At 43.9% G+C, this 22,339-nt stretch overlaps 1 protein-coding gene across 3 annotated transcripts in view; it reads right to left on the reverse strand.

Moving 5' to 3' along the window:
• Positions 1-2,421: 2,421 nt before the first annotated feature.
• The window catches only part of LOC117413365 (protein phosphatase 3 catalytic subunit alpha-like), a 164,258-nt gene continuing 144,340 nt past the window's right edge, over positions 2,422-22,339 (reverse strand). For 2 of the 3 annotated variants that reach the window (XM_058996651.1, XM_058996653.1), the window contains exons 9-14: positions 13,272-13,397; positions 12,478-12,555; positions 9,906-9,990; positions 8,371-8,468; positions 5,150-5,197; positions 2,422-3,910 (exon numbers count right to left, since the gene is read on the reverse strand). In XM_058996651.1, the coding sequence (XP_058852634.1) occupies positions 3,732-3,910; positions 5,150-5,197; positions 8,371-8,468; positions 9,906-9,990; positions 12,478-12,555; positions 13,272-13,397 (614 nt within the window). In that variant the 3' untranslated portion in view covers positions 2,422-3,731. The remainder of the gene's footprint in view (positions 3,911-5,149; positions 5,198-8,370; positions 8,469-9,905; positions 9,991-12,477; positions 12,556-13,271; positions 13,398-22,339) is intronic. The other variant, XM_058996652.1, reaches the window with a different exon arrangement.

Genomic DNA, 22,339 nt, shown 5'->3' on the forward strand with positions numbered 1-22,339 from the left:
AATGTGTTATTTTTTCTTTTTGTTTTTGACAGCTGTTTTTTGTTCACCGGGATGAACACAGCGCACCCATTTGTAGTGAATAGGGATTCTCCACGAATCTCTTTCCTTTGCGGGGGGAGTATCTGATGCTCCTCTGCCTCATATTTTTGTTCACCGGGATGAACACATAGATTGCATAGATTTATTATTTTATTGTTTGTTGTTTAGCAGGCAGTACCAGGATGCTCTGAAGGATGAGGCTCTGCTCCAACTGTTTTTACTTATTCCATAAGATGTTGTATTATAATAAATGAGGTTATTTAACTGAATTACAGCTATAGCACCTAATACTTTAATGGGATCAAAGCACTATGTGTAAGCCAGTAAGATGTTGTTAAGGTGGTATTTTAATGGAAGATTGTCCTGATTGAAATACCGTTATCTGCACCCATTGCAATGTTATTACCAAGAAATTATCAATGCAACTGTAGCCTAGCTGAACTCTGGATACGTACATTATATGACAGCTGACCTCTACTGTAGATTTCATATGAATTATACAAATAAAAACCTTAGAGGAAATAATGAAATCTTGGTATAGAAAACGACATACTAGATATTACAATAAAGTTTCCTTACAGGTGATTGTGGATTTGCAATGTGTCCTTGGCTTTTAACACCTGTGTCTAATCCACACACAAACGAAGAACAAGCGTACAAGGACACACAGATCCACTAGGAATGTGATCGAGCAGACCTTTGGTTTACTAAAAATACGACCCCCAAACTGTGGCTCGGATCTTCGTAGCGTGTTGTATCCTGCACAACATAGCTATACGTCACAGATTGCTGGGCGCCCAAGAAATGCTCAACGCTCTTGAGGAAGGTGAGGAGGAAGAAGAGTCTCATCTTGAATCACTGGAGCCTCCTCAGAATATTCCTCCTGGAGAAGCTGCCAGGGCCAGGGCTGTCAGGCAGCACATCATTAACATGGATTTTGCCTAAACGTATTTGTAATGTTGTCAGACTCCCCCCACACATTATGTACAGTGTACACTTTCACCTTCACATGCTTGTATGCATATATAATGTTCTTATTATACTGTAAGTGATCGTTGGCTACTTCCAATCATGTTGAGTTTATATATCGCTGAGGCGAGCAAAGAGTACCAGAGAAAATGCATTCAACATGATTAGAGGAATTCACCAAACAGTTATAAACAAACTATGTATTGGGTAGGGAGTTCTATCTTCATTTTAAAAGCTTAATAAACATATAATTAAGTGTTACATACATAGTATACATCTATAATAACTAACAACTACAAACACAAATGACACTTCAAACGTATATTTATAGCCTACAATCGTACATACACAAGTAGATGTCAACATAAGAAAATAAATTCCAACCAAGCCTACATAGATGGCTGCCCCATCCAAAAAATAAATAAATAAAAAAAAGTAAAAATATGTTCTCCTCTACCTGCATGTCAGCCAGTGCAACACAGAGGGACAGACACAGCCTGGGAAACGGGCGGCGTCTGTGGCCAGTGCGACGCAGAGGGACAGACACAGCCTGGGAAATGGGAGGTGTCTGTGGCCAGTGCAACGCAGAGGGACAGACACAGCCTGGGAAATGGGAGGTTTCTGTGGCCAGTGCGACGCAGAGGGACAGACACAGCCTGGGAAATGGGAGGTTTCTGTGGCCAGTCCGACGCAGAGGGACAGACACAGCCTGGGAAATGGGAGGTTTCTGTGGCCAGTCCGACGCAGAGGGACAGACACAGCCTGGGAAACGGGAGGTGTCTGTGGCCAGTGCGATGCAGAGGGACAGACACAGCCTGGGAAATGGGAGGTGTCTGTGGCCAGTGCGACGCAGAGGGACAGACACAGCCTGGGAAACGGGAGGTGTCTGTGGCCAGTGCGATGCAGAGGGACAGACACAGCATGAGAAACGGGAGGTGTCTGCGGCCAGTGCGACGCAGAGGGACAGACATAACCTGGGAAATGGGAGGTGACCTGCAAGAAAGAAGCGTTTTTTACCAAGAAATTCATTAACAACCTCATTGAGTCAATTTTAAAGCATTAACGGATTGATTTTATTAACAAATTCCATTTGAAAATGAAATGCTACTAAAGCTGTCATTACTATACCACGAGTTCCATACAGTAACACTGATGTTTGAAAGTCCCCCCATTATGTTTTACATTGAAAACACGTTTGCTAAAACATGCGTTTCTTTCAAAACTGCACATTTGAGTCCTATGTAGCTAATGGGAGGGCAAAATAGGGAAGATTTCTGGAATTATTTTGTTAGTTACAATTACTTTTAAAAAAGAAGAGGTGACTAAATGTAGTGTTACCAGTTTCTAAAGCAGCTTCATTATTACAGTAGTGAAATAAATCCTATTGCTGAAAGAACACAGAAATACCATTGATTAATTCATGCATATTTTATTCAAGAGTAAAAAAAGTGTTTTCTTCCCATAGGGCATGCTTACAATGTCTGTGTTTAAGAAGTCAAATGCGAAAACTTAGGTCCAGAAAAAATACAAGAAAAATTGCCACAAGTTAAAGTTCCATGAAATTCCTTTTGAAGTAAACACATTTGAACAAAACAAGAATCATAAAAGAGTGGAAGAAAATGAACAGTAAGCTTAAAATTGTTTAAAGTGAGGCACAACAGTGTGCCTCAACCTGTGTTACATTTCAATAAACCATGCGATCATGCATTGGCAGCCAAAAATGTTGCTTTTCACTGAATATGTTCATTCACGCCTATTGAACACTCCTGTACAGGAACACAACATAAAAACAGTTTAAAATAACTTCAACACCTGTACAGCAAAAAAAAAAAAAAATTACAAAGAGAAGATAATATAAAGCAGGAAAGAATTCAGAATTACCATATTGAAACACAGCACAAAGATAATTGCACATATCAATAAGAAATGTAACCGCATGCATTGATGCGTTCTATAGATGCTGTACAAATTATTATTATTATTATCATTTTAACGGTATGGTCAATCGGTTTGCAAAACATACTGTATGCATTTTTAATTACAGGCAAGTGATAAATGAACAGGCAGTGTATATTGTGCAGGTAGCAACAGAAGTTAAATTGCATTATTTGCTGATTCTTAGCAACATTATTGACAGTGGCTTATTAAAAGGACTATCAGCTTCCAGCAGAGTAAACAAATTGGGGGCAGAAAAGTTGTTTTACAAAACATCATTTTCAGGTAAGATTCATTGTAAATCAAAATTGTGCACATTTTTTTTGTATATAAGACTTACATATTTTTCTTCTTTAGTAATACTAGTAGCAAAACATTTTTAAACAGCAAGATAATTTGTAGATGTTTATGAATTAAACCTTTACTTAACATTTAAAATATAAGTGCCAAAATACAGATAATGCACCCACAAATGCATCCTTATGAAGCAATTTACTGAAGTACATAAAAGGACGAAATCATTCCCGTATTTCTTAGGGAGTGAAGGAAATGCTGCTGCTGCCTGAACGCATTTCTTGCTGGAATTTGTTCCCTTTTCTTTTTTTCCTAAAAGCGGTAAACGTCACCCCTAAGTAGTTAGCTCATATTCTGTCTTCAAAGCAATAGACTTTCAGCTCTCTAAAACAGGGTGGCTTTTGAGAAGGTCTCATTTCAATTGAAGCAGAATATTGCTTTGGAGATAAGAGGCTTCACTGTGTTGGTAGAGTTGGTGCGGATGTGAGGAGGTCTCACTGTATGTTACTGTTGTCATCTGTCCCGTTCGACTCTGACATGTTCATCTTGCCCATCGAATGGCCCACATTGTTTACTGCGTCCTTCCTGGGAGGCATCCTCTCGTTGACACGGTCCAAGCCCTTTGCTTCCGCAAAACTGTTGATCTTGTGCTGGGGGGAGAATCCTCGGACTGCTTCAGGAAAGAGGGAAATGAGAAGACAAGCAGGTCAGGAAGTACACAAGTACAGCTAGTATTAAAACATCACCATGACCTCCAGCCATGTTCAGGGACATGGAAATCCACCTGGAAGTCTTGGGACTGTGTGCTTTCAGACAGGCGCAGGTGCAGCTGTGGTTGCAATCCCGCTTAATAATGTTCCCCATAGTAAAAGCATTGCAAAGTGTAATTAAGCATGTTAAAACATGGGCTAGTATTGGTAAGCATGTAAAACCCAGGGAGGTATGGGAAATCATATTACAAACATGGCAAACCATGGGAAACGATGCATAGTATAATCATAAGAAAAGCATAGACAACTGCTAAATTACCATACAAATGTACTTTGGTAAACTTGTATAAAGCCTATTAATATATCAATTGCATCTAAAATTCCAAGCCGAACATGAATCTTCTAAATAAGGAAAATGTGTAGATCGGCTGCTAATTTGACAGGCGAACACTTGAAGTAAAAATAGTCCAATAGGTCGACTAACCTCCACTTTTCTGTCCTCCCTTTCCTTTACCCCCAAAATTACAAATCTTTGTGTCATATTCTTCCAGTTCTTAAAATGAAATAATTGTGTAGCTTTAATTTTTAAATTAGGAGAATGTAAATCAAATATGTGTAACTGATGTGACCTATCCAAAGGTTTGTATCCTAGCAACGCACTCATGTTGGCTACCCCTACTGTACTCGCATCACTACGTAATCAATGTTTTAACCCTGTAGTGCCCAGGGCATGTTCCTCTTCCTATTTAATGCCTATTTTCTCAATGTCAAATATATTGGACACTGGGCAGCAAAGGGTTAATGCAAACTGGCAATGGGAGATTTCAAACTGGGCTCTAATTGAATGTATCGATTCACCAGTATGTAAACTTGGCACATTCATTGCATCTCTACAAACAACAGTATTTCAAATTACAGGAGCAAGACATATTGAGTGTGAAATAAAACTTAGTTGCTTGGTTTTAGTTTTGAAAACTGAACAGGTGAGATAACGAAGTTATGAACAGGACTAGCATGTTCAGCACTAACACAGAAACAGGTAAATATGCTCCTGTGAGTTTGAACAGGACTAGCATGTTCAGCACTAACACAGAAACAGGTAAATATGCTCCTGTGAGTTTGAACAGGACTAGCATGTTCAGCACTAACACAGAAGCAGGTACAGGGCATCACTTCACACAAGACACTGCACATAGTCTTACCTTCACCGTCCTCAGGTGGCTCAATGGCTTCAATGGCTTCAATCGTAGCTGTGAAAGAAACAGAAATGTAAGGGGCTTTCAGAAACACGACATCGTAGCTTTAAATGAATAGCTATAGGAAACAGGCTATATCAGTGTTTAATGGAATAATCTACAAATGCATGCCTGGTAGCAAGAATGATAGAATGCTAATGAGGAACCAACTTCAGAGCTTGTAACTGAAGTAAAGAACTTTGTGAAACTCTAAAGGGGTGAGAATCAAGGCTTTCAACCCCATTCCTGTACCTCGTATTAGTATTACAGTCGCACCATCCCCTTTCACATCACTTCTCTTACCTTGTCTTTTTACTGATCACTCTATGAAGAAAGCTGCTTGCTTCTTCCTGGTACCTTATCACATCCTGTGTTAGCCATGGTGCACCACTCAGCCTGCCCCATGGCAGTGAAACAACAGGAAGTGGTAGAGTTCCAGGAAGCAGCCGTTTAAACCTTGCAATTCCGCATATGCCTCGTTAAGAAAAGCTTCTTGTTCTTATTGTCTTACTTTGATTTAATGTCCTTTGCTGCAGATGACTTTTAGTCAAAACACGGCCTCTCTTCTGTTCAGGCTTCAGTAGGTTTCAGACTCCCTCTTGTGGTCAAAGTTAGCCACTGTTTTTTGTTTCTTTTTAAATGTTTTCGTTGACAGCAGTGTAAATGTTTTAATTGACAGCAGTGTAAATGTTTTCATTGACATGACAGCACTGTAAATGTTTTCATTGACAGCAGTGTAAATGTTTTCATTGACAGCGGTGTAAATGTTTTCATTGACAGCGGTGTAAATGTTTTCATTGACAGCGGTGTAAATGTTTTCATTGACAGCGGTGTAAATGTTTTCATTGACAGCGGTGTAAATGTTTTCATTGACAGCAGTGTAAATGTTTTCATTGACAGCACTGTAAATGTTTTCATTGACAGCACTGTAAATGTTTTCATTGACAGCAGTGTAAATGTTTTCATTGACATGACAGCACTGTAAATGTTTTCATTGACAGCAGTGTAAATGTTTTCATTGACAGCAGTGTAAATGTTTTCATTGACAGTGGTGTAAATGTTTTCATTGACAGCAGTGTAAATGTTTTCATTGACAGCACTGTAAATGTTTTCATTGACAGCACTGTAAATGTTTTCATTGACAGCACTGTAAATGTTTTCATTGACAGCAGTGTAAATGTTTTCATTGACAGCAGTGTAAATGTTTTCATTGATCAGCAGTGTAAATGTTTTCATTGATCAGCAGTGTAAATGTTTTCATTGACAGCAGTGTAAATGTTTTCATTGATCAGCAGTGTAAATGTTTTCATTGATCAGCAGTGTAAATGTTTTCATTGACAGCAGTGTAAATGTTTTCATTGACAGCACTGTAAATGTTTTCATTGACAGCACTGTAAATGTTTTCATTGACAGCACTGTAAATGTTTTCATTGACAGCACTGTAAATGTTTTCATTGACACCAGTTTAAAAGAGAAGTGAAACTGATACCGGTTGGGTTTTTCAGCATGAATAACAAGTCACATCCATAAAACTCATTGGGACATATTTTCAAAGCCTTTCCTCAAGTCTGATTTTTTTAAAGGAGAAAAATAATGTAAATGTTACAACATCAAAAACAAGCTCCTTGAGCTAACGTTGGCATAAGGTTGGTATGGATGGCTGACTATCCCAGTCGGGGAGCTGGGGCCTGATTCACAATGCGCTCCTCAGCATTTAGCAGCTTCTATCCAGCATGTTTCTATCTGATTCACAATGCGCTGCTCAGCATTTAGCAGCTTCTATCCAGCATGTTTCTATCTGATTCACAATGCGCTGCTCAGCATTTAGCAGCTTCTATCCAGCATGTTTCTATCTGGTTCACAATGCGCTCCTCAGCATTTAGCAGCTTCTATCCAGCATGTTTCTATGTGTTTCACAGACAATAATGTGACATTTTGAGACCGAAAACAAAGAGATGCGCGCTGTACCAAACAAAATACAAGTGTCTGTAGCTGTTGTATTTTATGCATCGGTGCAAATTTAGGTGATTTTCATGGCCTTAAGAAGGCAGTGGCTTCATGAATTATTGGCTGTGTTTCCCACAGCCTTGGCAAGAGAAATATAGAAAAATAGAAAGAACAATTGAAAGATGTTTTGGGCTAATGAAGTCCAGATTTCAGTGCCTAAGTAAGTTTGAATTCTGTGTTTTCTGTGTGCACATACAACTAACCAAACTGTTTATAAAAGACAGAACTGTCCCCTTCGGTTGGTATTTGTTACCTAACTAACTGTCCAGGTCTAGAAGTTCTGCTATGAGAACGTCTGGAAGATGAAGGCTGTCCCTTTGTTTATGAAGCCGATTCACAAATACCCCATTTCCACAGCCGCCAGCCCTAAAAAAAACATGTGTTTCCACTGCTGCACACATCGGCCCTGGCTGGCCGCAGACCCTTTCTCTCTATCATACCCTATCCACATGCTGGATAAGAAGCTGGATAAGAGCTACACATTAGCACACGTGCATTACAGTGTGGAATGACATCATCCTCACTGTCTTCCAGTGCAGCGCAATCAGAGTCACTTTCAATCTCTCTTCTTTTAGAGGATAGGACAATTAGTGGCTGTCTAAAATCACATGTAGAATGAAAATCAAAATAGCTACAAATGTTCTTTCAATTGCAGCATCCACTGCTCAGACTTTTTTTTCTGAATGTAGTTTTGCTACTGGTTTCTTTAAAACACCCACAATCTTCCATAGCCTGGACGTCGCCGGTTCGAGTCCAGGCTATTCCATTGACGACCGTGGACGGGAGCTCCCAGGTGGCGGTGCACAATTGGCCAAGCGTCACCTGGGAGGGGGGGCTTAGGTCAGCCTGGGTGTCCTCGGTTCACCGCTCACCAGCGACCCCTGTCATCTGACCAGGTGTCTGCAGGCTTGCCTGTAAGCTGCCCAGGGCTGCGTTGTCCTCCGACGCTGTAGCTCTGAGGTGGCTGTATGGTGAGCCTGTATGGCACACGCTTCGCCCCTCCTGAGTCAGCGCAGGGGTGGTAGCGGTGAGCTGAGCCTAAAAATAACTGGACATTCTAAATTGTGAGAAAATAATAAAAATAATTGCAGACGACTAAATTAAAAAAAGAGTGTATTTGAAAGCCTTTGTTCTCATGTTGTCTGGTTGTATAATCTGAAAACAGTAACTTCTCCACTCACCGTTCTCTAAGGTTTGCTTGCCTCCAGAAAGCACCCCACTAGGAAGCATTCCAGTCGGAGTCAGACCTTTTAGTGTCAAAACGTTCTCGCTCTCCTCTCTGCGGAACACAGTTCACATGACACGGTTAGCAGCTTCAGAGACACTCCAGAGCTCATATTTGTTGCTTATTATTTGTGTTATTGACTGCAATACACTTATGTTATAGCAGTAACAAACACATGTATAGTCTCTCATCAACACAAATCTCACAAATCTCTTTTTGCAGGTTTTATTTTCATTCCTGTCACAACGTCCTGTGCCAAAAGAGGCAGATTTCCTCAGCGGAGCAGACACACACACACATCTCTATAGATACCCCTCAACTCTGTCCTTATAGAGGCCCTAAAAACAACTTCAGTGACAATGTGTCCACAGCTTTCTTTCTTGTTGTAGACATTAACCTTGCAGAGGTGTGAACAGCACTAGTTACAGCAGCTCACATAGACAAAGAAAAAGTAAAACGTTGAAAATATGAGAAGAGCTTTTTTAGAAGGTAATGGAACGATGAGAGCATAGGGCAGAAATGTAGATTTGGTGATATCTTAAAGTAATTGATGTTAAAAAAGAATGACATTAATCTTAGCAATTTTATACTTGTAGGTCTCAAATGTAGTTTTAATGAATGTTATAGGACACATGTATTATCTATATCTATATATACATATATATCTATATATATATATATATATATATATATATATATATATATATATATTGAGGCAGAGCTCTGCATGTTAATAAAGTCTGGGCGTTTTGTATATGTTGTGGTGGTGGTTGGCAGGGACGGGGTTAATTTGTGTCCCTGCCACAAACATGTGAGAATGTGGCTGTTCCCAAACGAGATAATTGTCAATTGGGAACAGCCACATACTATAAAAGAGAGCATCCAGCTCCATTAGATCAGAGATCACCAGGGAGTTGGTTTGTGAAGAGAAGGTATTGTGTAAAGTGTTGATAAAGGTTTGTGACTGGTAAACGGTTTAGCAGTCCAGTCTGATAGTGAGGGACTGTTTAACGTGGTCAGGCTCTATGCTTGAGCTAGGCTTTTGTTTTGTTTATTTTTTGTGGTCTAAAAATAAAAGTGCACAAAAGTGCTTCACTGTGCAATTCTTGTGTCTGGGTCTGTCTTCTACAGGGCAAACAAGCTGAGTACGGAGAGGCTACGTTACTATATATACTGTATATACAAGCTCCCTTGAGAAAGATATGTACAACATATCGAAACGTTGGGCAGCTGGCTCTCTGAGCTAATATATATATATATATATATATATATATATATATATATATATATATATATATATATATATATATATATATATATATATATAAAATATGATACTACTTTAGGTTAAAGGAAGCTCTCAGTTTTTATGCAGTTAAAGTTTATTGTAAACACAGTGAGTGGTTTGCAGTGAAATGTCCCTGTAGCGTTAATCACTGCACTACAAGTTTATTTGAGTGTCTCTAACCCTCCTGTACTCGCAGTACTTACCTCAAGACTGAAAACATTTTGGCCATCTTGCCAATGGCTCTTATCTTGTTCCTGATCACTTCCTTTCGAGCAGCAGCAGCATTGGCTAAGAAAAGGAAAGAAATATCTTACTTCTGATTCATCAGTCTCACATTACAGGTGGAATCACAGGCTGCAATGTGGATTTCTAACAGGCAATGTTGTGTGATGGACAGCTGTTATGAATTCTGACCCCTGTTGGTGAGATGAGGTTACAAGCTCTAGAACCATGAATGCAGACAACCATCTCCCTGTTATATTGGTAGCCTGACCTGGATCTCGTGGATTGGCTGCGGAGGTTAACGGGGTAGGAGTGTAATGGGCAGTGTTGAGAGGTTAAAGGGGGAGGAGTGTAATGGGCAGTGTTGATTGTTAAAGGGGGGAGGAGTGTAATGGGCAGTGTTGACAGGTTAAAGGGGGGGTGTAATGGGCAGTGTTGAAATGTTAAAGGGGGAGGAGTGTACTGGGCAGTGTTGAGAGGTTAAAGAGGAGGAGTGTAATGGGCAGTGTTGAAATGTTAAAGGGGGAGGAGTGTAATGGGCAGTGTTGATTGTTAAAGGGGGAGGAGTGTACTGGGCAGTGTTGACAGGTTAAAGGGGGGGTGTAATGGGCAGTGTTGAAATGTTAAAGGGGGAGGAGTGTACTGGGCAGTGTTGAGAGGTTAAAGAGGAGGAGTGTAATGGGCAGTGTTGAAATGTTAAAGGGGGAGGAGTGTACTGGGCAGTGTTGAGAGGTTAAAGGGGGAGGAGTGTATTGGGCAGTGTTGAGAGGTTAAAGGGGGAGGAGTGTAATGGGCAGTGTTGAGAGGTTAAAGGGGGAGGAGTGTAATGGGCAGTGTTGTGAGGTTAAAGGGGGAGGAGTGTAATGGGCAGTGTTGAGAGGTTAAAGGGGGAGGAGTGTAATGGGCAGTGTTGTGAGGTTAAAGGGGGAGGAGTGTAATGGGCAGTGTTGTGAGGTTAAAGGGGGAGGAGTGTAATGGGCAGTGTTGACAGGTTAAAGGGGGAGGAGTGTAATGGGAAGTGTTGAAATGTTAAAGGGGGAGGAGTGTAATGGGCAGTGTTGAATTGTTAAAGGGGGAGGAGTGTAATGGGCAGTGTTGTGAGGTTAAAGGGGGAGGAGTGTAATGGGCATTGTTGAAATGTTAAAGGGGGAGGAGTGTAATGGGCAGTGTTGAAATGTTAAAGGGGGAGGAGTGTACTGGGCAGTGTTGAGAGGTTAAAGAGGAGGAGTGTAATGGGCAGTGTTGAAATGTTAAAGGGGAGGAGTGTAATGGGCAGTGTTGTGAGGTTAAAGGGGGAGGAGTGTAATGGGCAGTGTTGAAATTTTAAAGGGGGAGGAGTGTAATGGGCAGTGTTGAAATGCTAAAGGGGGAGGAGTGTACTGGGCAGTGTTGAGAGGTTAAAGGGGGAGGAGTGTACTGGGCAGTGTTGAGAGGTTAAAGGGGGAGGAGTGTAATGGGCAGTGTTGACAGGTTAAAGGGGGAGGAGTGTAATGGGAAGTGTTGAAATGTTAAAGGGGGAGGAGTGTAATGGGCAGTGTTGAATTGTTAAAGGGGGAGGAGTGTAATGGGCAGTGTTGTGAGGTTAAAGGGGGAGGAGTGTAATGGGCAGTGTTGAAATGTTAAAGGGGGAGGAGTGTAATGGGCAGTGTTGAGGTTAAAGGGGGAGGAGTGTAATGGGCAGTGTTGTGAGGTTAAAGGGGGAGGGGTGTAATGGGCAGTGTTGAGAGGTTAAAGGGGGAGGAGTGTAATGGGCAGTGTTGAAATGTTAAAGGGGAGGAGTGTAATGGGCAGTGTTGAAATGTTAAAGGGGGAGGAGTGTAATGGGCAGTGTTGTGAGGTTAAAGGGGGAGGAGTGTAATGGGCAGTGTTGACAGGTTAAAGGGGGAGGAGTGTAATGGGCAGTGTTGTGAGGTTTTATATCAATTGATAAATGTTAGGATAGTTTTATATCAATATACATTTTGAATTGTATGTACTATTGATAAATGTTAGGATAGATTTTCATATCAATATGACTTTTGAATTTGAGTCCAATGAAAGATAAAATCAATTCTAACAAAATCTTAAGTAGAAAAGCAGCTCTCTAATATAAAAACAACAACATACGTAATATGCTTTTTCTAATAACAAATAGCTCATGGCATAACACTTCTGAAATGATCAGTGTCTTAGATGAGCCTCCATTATGCCCCAATAATATATATATTTCTATTTTAAACCCAAATTATGTTACATACAGATTTGTAATATTACCAAGAAGACACATGTTAATCTATAGGCCTAAGACTGAATTGACTTTCTTTAAAATAGTAAACAGTAAACAATGACCCACATCTGAATCCAAGCAAACATTACTCAGTTTATCACCTGATAATATGTCATATAAATTAGTGTCTCAATAACTGAAAATAAAAACAAATAAAACAATCATTAATAAAGACTTTTAAAACAGTCTTTAAATACATTATGAACTTCTACTCTGATTGGATGTTTCATTACGATGACTAAATCAAAAGAACTGTTCAATATTACCCCCCCTTTGAGGGTTCTTACCATCAAAGATTTCATCACCGTCGTTCATGAGCTCATCATCGGAGCAGATACTTAACACATTCACCAGCATCTCTGTAACTGCAAGGGAATGAAAGTGTGTTAGCATTAGGAATGCCACCTAGCCCTACAATTACTGTAACACCGGCCAGGCTTGGGTGTGCAGCCTCTGTCAACTCCTCTCTCTAAACCACCAACACATTGATTTCAATTGACATATGAAGGGAGTGTGAACTGTCAATAAATGAAGCAAACTGTTTTACTTACTAGTTACCAAAAGCACATACCTGTCCATCAAATCAGACCTGTGCAGCATGCTGATTTGCTTTATTTTCTGATTGGGCGGGACTGTGTGAAGCAGGCAGAAATAAGAATTAAATGGAAAGCGGACCCCGAGGTTAAATGAAAGGCATGCGGGTGAGTGTAAAGTTATCTGGAATGTACAATACTATTTGATCATTATTTTTACCCTATCAAATTTCAAGAAATCCCACTTGAATCAATGTTGTTATGATGCTTTCAGGATTGAATCGCTGCCGCAGCAATTCAAATTATTCAATCTGTTTAATGAAGCATTGTAACTTGAAAGCATCATTTAAGATGAACGTGTTTGCTTTCTTTCAAAACTGCACACCTGAATAGATTTCCATGGCGAGGAATGAACCACTTTAAAGTAGAGATACATGATGTTTAGTGAGCAAGGCGTGTGAGTGGGGTGGAGCAGGCAACAAGCAACCACAGTGGTCCTGGGGAATTATTTTGAACACTTTAGGAATTGAAAGTTCAGATCCACGTACTTTTTTCCCCAACAAATGGCAAGGACCAAGTAAAGACATCCATGAAGTTTGGAAGCCAGTAGGGATGAGGGGAGCAGTTGAACTGTCGAATATTCATGACATTGTTTTCATACTTCAATACTGCAGCTGAAAACAAACATTAGAAACAGGAATCAGTAAGACTCTGCACTTGGTGTAAATTGGGTATTATTTGCTGCTAAATCCCCACATGTGTGTGTTTGAAATAACAGCAAACAGTGACATTAATACAACGATCTGTATTTCACTTTATGAATACATCATTTAGTTCCGCATTGTGACCAAGCGAAGCTCATCTTTTTATTTGACATTGAGAGAAGTGTCTCTGGATGCTGTAGTCATTTAGAAATATACTTTGTATTGCTGGCCTGGACAACAGTATAGAGTTATGACTCGTGAAATGACATGCACATCTTCCACTGGGTATGGCGCTGACTCAAATATATTTATAGTTTTTTCATCACTTATACCTTTTAGACTAATTTTGATTGCCCTTTACTAGGAACTACAGGCTCCAGAATGCACTGCATTTCAGTCAGCCCCTTCCTGAAATACATTTAGTGAATTTGAATTTAGTTGTACTGGTATAATCTCATTAAAACAGTTGATAAACAATGTTTGACAGTCATTCCATTTTGTAATTTGCTCTCTTGTCAGGTGATCGTCACTATTGCAGTGTGGCAGTATTTATTAAAGCAATGAAGCACTTTGTGTCAGCCAAATATTGCATTGCATTGAAATTCAAAACATAATGACACACAAAAAAATAAGAATATTTACAAACGAGAGGCGGTCAACCGACCCATCAATGCTCGTCCGGTTCTAGCAGCTGTTTAATCTCAAAACGTTGTGAAGTTGGGTCTGCAAAAATCCAAGTGATTGAGCTGCAACAACATGACTAGGTAGGCAGCCCATTCCATAGCCTCACCACTCTATGTGTGTGAAGAACTGTCTCCTACCCTCTGTCTCTACTTCATTTCCAAATGTGTCCCCTGGTCCTGGTTTCTGTCCTGTACTTAAGGAATTGATTAGGGAGACCTATGTCAACTCCTCTGAAGATGTTAAAGACTTCAAGCAATATAAGCAATATGATAAGTGATGATAAGAAGGCGTCAGTCTGATCAGCCTTTACCTTTATAAGCCACAGCTGGAGAGTTTAGAGCATTTTACAGCAACATGAGTAATCCCTGGATAACCCTGGCCCAGTGATCCCCCTGTGCTGTAAAATGGTCTAAATCCAGCTGTGGTTTACAGGTAAACACCCTCAATCGTCAAGTAGACAAATCTTTGTCTAAAATCCTGATGAAGTCAACACATCCTCTCAACAACCCCTAACCCTTCACAACACCGAACGCGTCCTCTCAACAACCCCTAACTCTTCACAACACCTAACACATCCTCTCAACAACCCCTAACCCTTCACAACACCTAACACATCCTCTCAACAACCCCTAACTCTTCACAACACCTAACACATCCTCTCAACAACCCCTAACCCTTCACAACACCGAACACATCCTCTCAACAACCCCTAACTCTTCACAACACCTAACACATCCTCTCAACAACCCCTAACCCTTCACAACACCTAACACATCCTCTCAACAACCCTAACCCTTCACAACACCTAACACATCCTCTCAACAACCCCTAACCCTTCACAACACCGAACACATCCTCTCAACAACCTCTAACCCAACACCTAACACATCCTCTCAACAACCCCTAACCCAACACCTAACACATCCTCTCAAAAAACCTAACCCTTCACAACACCTAACACATCCTCTCAACAACCCCTAACCCTTCACAACACCGAACGCATCCTCTCAACAACCCCTAACCCTTCACAACACCGAACACATCCTCTCAACAACCCCTAACCCTTCACAACACCTAACACATCCTCTCAACAACCTCTAACCCAACACCTAACACATCCTTTCAACAACCCCTAACCCTTCACAACACCTAACACATCCTCTCAACAACTCCTAACCGTTCACAACACAACACATCCTCATTAGGTTGTGTTAGCCCCTTTAAAAAAAGTATCATTTGCTTTGTTACCAGAGTAAGGGTTTTCCTTTTGAGAGTTTGTCATGACTGATTTAGTTTCAATTCCTGGACCATGTCCACACTTACTGTCATGTTTTGTTTAGATAACAATGTGTTTACATTTCCACAGTCACTTTGCAGTTTTGCCCATGCTTTTCCAATGGTCATGATTTCCATTACACAAGAGCAGATGTTAAAACTTCATGCTGATTTGAACTTGGCTCTCGCCAAGATAAGCACCAACTAAGACGTAGCTTTACAGTAAACTAATGTGATCCATATGTGTCTCCATCCATTTACGTTTCCTTCCATATGATGATGTAGATATCCTTCTGTCTGGTGTTAATGGCTGAAGTGTAATGCTGGCTCCAGGGATCAGCTTATTTTGCCTCCCTGGCGCATCAGCACACACAACGGCTGCGATGCTGGCTCCGGGGATCAACCACAGTGTGGCCTCCCCAGCGCATCAGCATTACAACCGTCTGGATTGAGCTAAGTAGGGTACATCTCTGGGGTCTTCAAGTGGGCACCATCCATCCTCAGTGTTTCGTCAACTAGCCCACGACACCTCAAGAGGGCTCGACGGTGATTCCGGCGTCCCAGCATCACCCCCCTCCGTCCCCCACTCAACTCAGCCCAGCTTACTTACCTGTACATCAGCGTTTCTTTCTTTCTATTGTGCTTGAGATCCCCAGCCAGAATCTTTCCGTCTCAACCACAGCAAGTTGCTGCTCCTCTCTGCTGCTTCAGATAAGTTCTTCACTGTGCGACGCAACGCTTGGCCACTGAATCCGACGTCTTTGAGAAACCGGGTTGTAGAGTGTGCCACAAATCCTCGACAACCCACTTCCACTTGGTAAACCCGGACTCTCCATCCTCGCTGTTCCGCTTCAGTGGCTAGTTGAGCATACCGCAGTTTCTTTCTCTCATACGCCTCATCTACAGCATCCTCCCACGGCACTGTTAACTCTACCAAGTGAACAAGGCGAGGATTGGTTTTAACACCTTTTCTTGGTGGTTGCTCTCCTGGGCGGAGGAATGTTGTCTTTTGTGTGTAATGTTTTGATGGAACAGTTGGCAACTTATTGGTCATGTTACGCTTGTCTTCCAATGCTAAGGCCAAACATCGCAGCACCTGGTCATGGCGCCAAGTAAACCGTCCTTGGCTAAGAGCCACCTTACATCCTGTCAAAATGTGCCTTAATGTTGCAGGTGATGAACACAAAGGACATGAGGGATCCTCTCCTACCCAGAGGTTTAGGTTCTGTGGTGATGGGAGAACATCATATGTTGACCTGATGAGGAAACTGATCCTGCTCTGTTCCATTGACCATAGGTCTTGCCAGCCAATCTTGCGTTGTTCCACACTCTCCCATCTCATCCATTCTCCCTGCTTGGCCTGGGAAACGGCCTTTACGCACCTCATCCTCTCCTCCTGCTTTTGCACCTCGTTGACTACTAGCTTCCTCCTTTGAGCTGGGGCTGCCTTGTGTCATGTAGGAAGAGCTGAACTGAGACCAAGACCCCCTCTTCCATGCTGAACTTGCCCCATGATATCACTTATTCGAAGGGCAGCCTTTGCATCTTCCACAGCTTTCTTTGCCACCCACTTTCTTCCAGTTTTCAACACAGGTGCTGCCTCCCTTACGCATTTGTCGCATGACTCTACTAATGTCATTTCCAGTCTGACCTTGGCGCACTTAAACTCCTCGGTTAGAGCAGAGACTGGTAGTTGCAGTATTCCTTTACCATAAAGTCCCACTCTGCTGAGGCAGCGTGGAACTCCCAACCATTTCCTGATGTATGAACTGATTAAAGCTTCCAGCTTCTCTACTGTTGTCAAAGAAACCTCGTACACAGTCAGTGGCCACAGCAACCTCGGCAGTAGACCAAACTGAAAGCACCAGAGTTTTAGATTGCCTGGTAAAGCACTGCTGTCTATGCTCTTCAACCCTTCCACTGCTTGTTGTCTAACTTCTCCCACACGAACTGTGTCCTTTAGATCCCTGTCGTACCATCTCCCAAGACTCTTCACTGGCTTCTGAGACACTGTTGGTATTGCCTCACCATTAATGAAGAACGTTTTATCTATTACTTTACCTTTAATTATAGAGATGCTCCTTGATTTAGTGGGCTTCAATTGCATTCATGCCCATTCAATGTTATTGGTTAATTTGCCCAATAACCGATTAGTGCAGGCTACTGTTGTAGTCATGGTTGTCATGTCATCCATGTTTGCTCGAATTGGTGGTAGTCGCATTCCAGAAGCCAAGCGCTCTCCTCCCACTACTCATTTTGATGCCCTAATGATTACTTCCAGTGAAGCCAGTGGAGAAATGGTGCATGCTGCCATTATTCCAACTTCTAGGCATTGCGATGTAGTGCTGAATTCTGAAGTTGAAAAACTAAATTGCAAATCTCCAAAGTAGGCTTTCACTGAATTTGTTATTGTCATTGGTACACTGAAAAAATCAAATGCTGCCCAAAGAAGTTCATGTGGCACTGAACCATATGCATTAGCCAAATCCAGGAATGTCACATGGAGCTCCTTCTAAGTCATACTATGCTTAAACTGTGTACATGTTTTAAAATTTGCTTTACCACACCTCCCTGTGATTTTGGGCCACATCTTGAAAAATATTTGGAAATACTGTACTGTCATTTTTCAGTTTATGTAATTCGCCTATTGTTCCACTAGATGGCAAACTGTTTTACACAGCCATACACCAACCTGTTATATAAATCCACTCAGGCATGCAGTCTTGAAATCATTCCTGTCGCAATGAAAACATGCTTGCTGTGTGCAGCCCTGAAATCATTCCTGTTGCAATGAGAACATGCTTGCTGCCCTGAAATCATTCCTGTTGCAATGAGAACATGCTTGCTGTGTGCAGCCCTGAAATCATTCCTGTTGCAATGAGAACATGCTTGCTGTGTGCAGCCCTGAAATCATTCCTGTTGCAATGAGAACATGCTTGCTGTGTGCAGCCCTGAAATCATTCCTGTTGCAATGAGAACATGCTTGCTGTATGCAGCCACTTTTTGCAGTTGCTAAGATGTGGAATGGATGAAAGTCATCTCAGACTTTGCAACTCCAGTGTTTAATGAAGGAGACTGTCTTGAATAGTAGTAGTGTCTATCTCTTTTAATGGTCTAATGCAGACACTCTTAAACTCTATATTAACCCCACTTATGGTGACAGGCCGTGAATAATGCAGGTATAAGAGTGTGATGAGGTGAAGACCCCTCACTTGTAAATAGAGTGCTGACAGGCTGTGATAATGCAGAGTGTGATGGGGTGAAGACTCCTCACTTGTAAACAGGTTCTTTATTTATTGTGTTAACCTATTTTTTGTACTGGTACTTGTTTGCATTCATTCCCATATTCTGGAGTGTGGCGGAGTGTCCCGCCTCTATGTATTATTATTTGTATTTTTGTTTGCGGCGCGGGTAAAAGCGCCGCGTCTTTTATTATTTTATATTTAAAAACCCCGTGAGGATGCATGGCTGATCAGCTACTGATTATTTAACTAGCTGACAGTCATGCATCCTTACCAAACGCGTGCAGACTCTGGCCGAGGGATAATAAGATCATTACCAACTAGTTAATCCCTCGGCCAGAGTATATAAACCTGCAGCTCTCTGCACTTGAGGTTGGGTGTACAGAGGAGAGTACGGGGAGCGGAGAGACCGAGCAACATTTAAAAACAATTGCTAAAACGTGCTGGATTATCCAGCACAACACTTACTTGTTTGTTTGTTTATTCGTTTGGCCCTCGTGCCCTTTTGTTTTGTGTTTGGTTAAAATCATTTGTTTGTTTATTAAATGCGCTGAACGCAATTGCGTTCAGCTTCACCCGCCCATCCACTGTTTTGTTTTTTGTGTTCGTTTTTTCAAATAGTGTTTTTTTGTGTTTGAAAAAAAAAAAAAAAAATGGATAAAGTGGACGCCTACATGGAGAGGCGGCATGCGAGGGAGTTAAAGGAAGGAGGGGCTACATTGTGCCTCGCCTGCCTGGAGTATGGGCACCTCCCTGAGGTGTGCCCATATGAAGACCCCCTCTTTGTGCAGGCCTTTGATCGAGGTGAGGTGGAGACTGCAGAGGAGTGGATCCACCTGAAGGCCATACCATCGCCGCAGGTGGATCAGGAAACCTGCCTCACCTGCCTCAAAGGGGAGGAACCAGCCCAAATGAGGAAGGTTAGGAGAAGGAAGCAGAGGGAGCCAAGGTGGTGCACCATGTGCATTGCCTATGGGCATGAGGACGAGGACTGCCCAGAGCAGGAGCCAGGGGATGAGGAGCCCGCACGTCCTGCGCCTGAGTGGGAGGAGCCCGAACGTCCTGCGCCTGAGTGGGAGGAGCCCGAACGTCCTACGCCTGAGTGGGAGGAGCCCGAACGTCCTAAGCCCAAGAGGGGGGAGTCGGTGCGTCCACAGCCCAAAAGGGAGGAGCCGGTGCGTCCACAGCCCAAAAGGGAGGAGTCGGTAACATCCACGGCCCGAAGAGAGGGAAGTCGGGGCTTCCACAGCCCTAGGACCCAAGCTGCAGTCCCAAGAGCCAGAAGGGGAGGAGTTACAGGCTCAACCCCCTGAATTTTTCTGGGGGGGAGAAGGGCAGGATGCTGGTGTTCCCCAGCAGCCTCTATTTATGCTGCTGAAGGGAGCACGGCACACACCAGCCCAGCCGCCACAGCAGAGGGAGCCAGCACCACCACAGCCTCCCTCTGAGTGGCCAGCATCCGCCCCATCGCCACTGCCTCCACCACAGTCCCCTGCAAGAGAGGCAGAGCCGCACCAGTCCCCTGCAACGTCAGGAGACTACACGCTGCTCCCACCTCCACCGCTTCCGTCACTAGGAGCAGAGCAGCAGGAGTTGCCTCTGCCTCCGCCACCTCCACCGCTTCCTCCACTAGGAGCAGAGCAGCAGGAGCTGCCTCTGTCTCCACCACCACCGTCAGGAGCAGAGCAGCAGGAGCTGCCTCTGTCTCCACCATCACTAGGAGCAGAGCAGCAAGAGCTGCCTCTGCCACCTCCACCAGCAGAGGGTGAATGCCTGCTGGTTCCGCCTCCACCGCCGTGGGAGGACTGCTTGCCCCTCCCTCCTCCACCAGCAGAGGGTGAATACCTGCTGGTTCTGCCTCAACCACCATGGGAGGACTGCTTGCCTCTCCCACCTCCACCAGCAGAGGGTGAATGCCTGCTGGTTCCGCCTCAACCGCTGTGGGAGGACTGCTTTCCCCTCCCACCTCCACCAGCAGAGGGTGAATACCTGCTGGTTCCACATCCACCGTCATGGGAAGGACTGCTCCTGCCCTGCCTCGCACCACCCAGGGATGCCTGCCTCGCATCGCCTGGGGCTGCCTGTTGCTCCACATCGCCTGGAGAGCCACCAGCTACAGGGAACGAGGGAGAAGTGGAGCTCCCGCTGCCGCCTCCATGGCAAGGGGCTCCCCTCCCGAGTTCACCTCCCGAGGGTCCGCTGCTGCCGTCGCCTCCCGAGGGTCCGCTGCCGCTGCCGTCGCCTCCAGAGGGTCCGCTGCCGCTGCCGTCGCCTCCCGAGGGTCTGCTGCCGCTGTCGTCGCCTCCCGAGGGTCCGCTGCCGCTGCCGTCGCCTCCCGAGGGTCCGCTGCCGCTGTCGTCGCCTCCCGAGGGTCCGCTGCCGTCGCCTCCCGAGGGTCCGCTGCCGTCGCCTGGGGTCGCCAGGGATCCTGCTTCGCCTGGGGTCACTACACTGTGGTCGGAGCCCCACGGAGGGGAGTTGCCGGCCATGAAGAAAGGGGGGGAGGTCAGGAGACCAGCTCCCCCAGCCGCACTTTTGCGGCCGGAGATCATGTGGTCGGAGCCCCACGGAGGGGAACTGCCGGCCTTGAAGAAGGGGGGGGGGAGGTCAGGAGACCAGCTTCCCCAGCCGCACTTTCGCGGCAGGAGATTGTGTGGTCAGAGCCCCACGGAGGGGAACTGCTGGCCGTGAAGAGGAGGGGGAAGGTCAGGAGACCAGCTCCCCCAGCCGCACTTTTGCGGCCGGAGATCATGTGGTCGGAGCCCCACGGAGGGGAACTGCTGGCCTTGAAGAGGAGGGGGAAGGTCAGGAGACCAGCTCCCCCAGCCGCACTTTCGCGGCAGGATAGAGTGTGGAGGGAGCCCCGGAAGAGGGAGCTGCCGGCCACGAAGAATTGGGGGGTGCCAGAAATTCCACCATGGCCACCCCCCAGAAGCAACTTGCTTCCCCCTCTTCCAGGACATTGAGACTGAGGGGGGAGGTGGCCGAAAAGGCCATGTGTGCTGCGCACAAGGGGGGGCATGTGTGGCGGAGTGTCCCGCCTCTATGTATTATTATTTGTATTTTTGTTTGCGGCGCGGGTAAAAGCGCCGCGTCTTTTATTATTTTATATTTAAAAACCCCGTGAGGAAGCATGGCTGATCAGCTACTGATTATTTAACTAGCTGACAGTCATGCATCCTTACCAAACGCGTGCAGACTCTGGCCGAGGGATAATAAGATAATTACCAACTAGTTAATCCCTCGGCCAGAGTATATAAACCTGCAGCTCTCTGCACTTGAGGTTGGGTGTACAGAGGAGAGTACGGGGAGCGGAGAGACCGAGCAACATTTAAAAACAATTGCTAAAACGTGCTGGATTATCCAGCACAACACTTACTTGTTTGTTTGTTTATTCGTTTGGCCCTCGTGCCCTTTTGTTTTGTGTTTGGTTAAAATCATTTGTTTGTTTATTAAATACACTGAACGCAATTGCGTTCAGCTTCACCCGCCCATCCACTGTTTTGGTGTCAGTTACTTCCTGGTCCGTGACGTCATCCACCACTGCTGCGAGCCAGACTGCCACATGCAGTATAAATGTGTTTAATTCCACCAGCTACATCATCAACATTATCATCTTTATTGTCATATCTGTTGACTTTTCGTACAAATGTTCGATAGGGTTATATATTAAGTGGACCCAGCAAATGGTTAAGTTTGGGTTTGATTTAA

Source organism: Acipenser ruthenus, chromosome 23, assembly GCF_902713425.1.
Source record: "Acipenser ruthenus chromosome 23, fAciRut3.2 maternal haplotype, whole genome shotgun sequence".
Lineage (NCBI taxonomy): Eukaryota > Metazoa > Chordata > Actinopteri > Acipenseriformes > Acipenseridae > Acipenser > Acipenser ruthenus.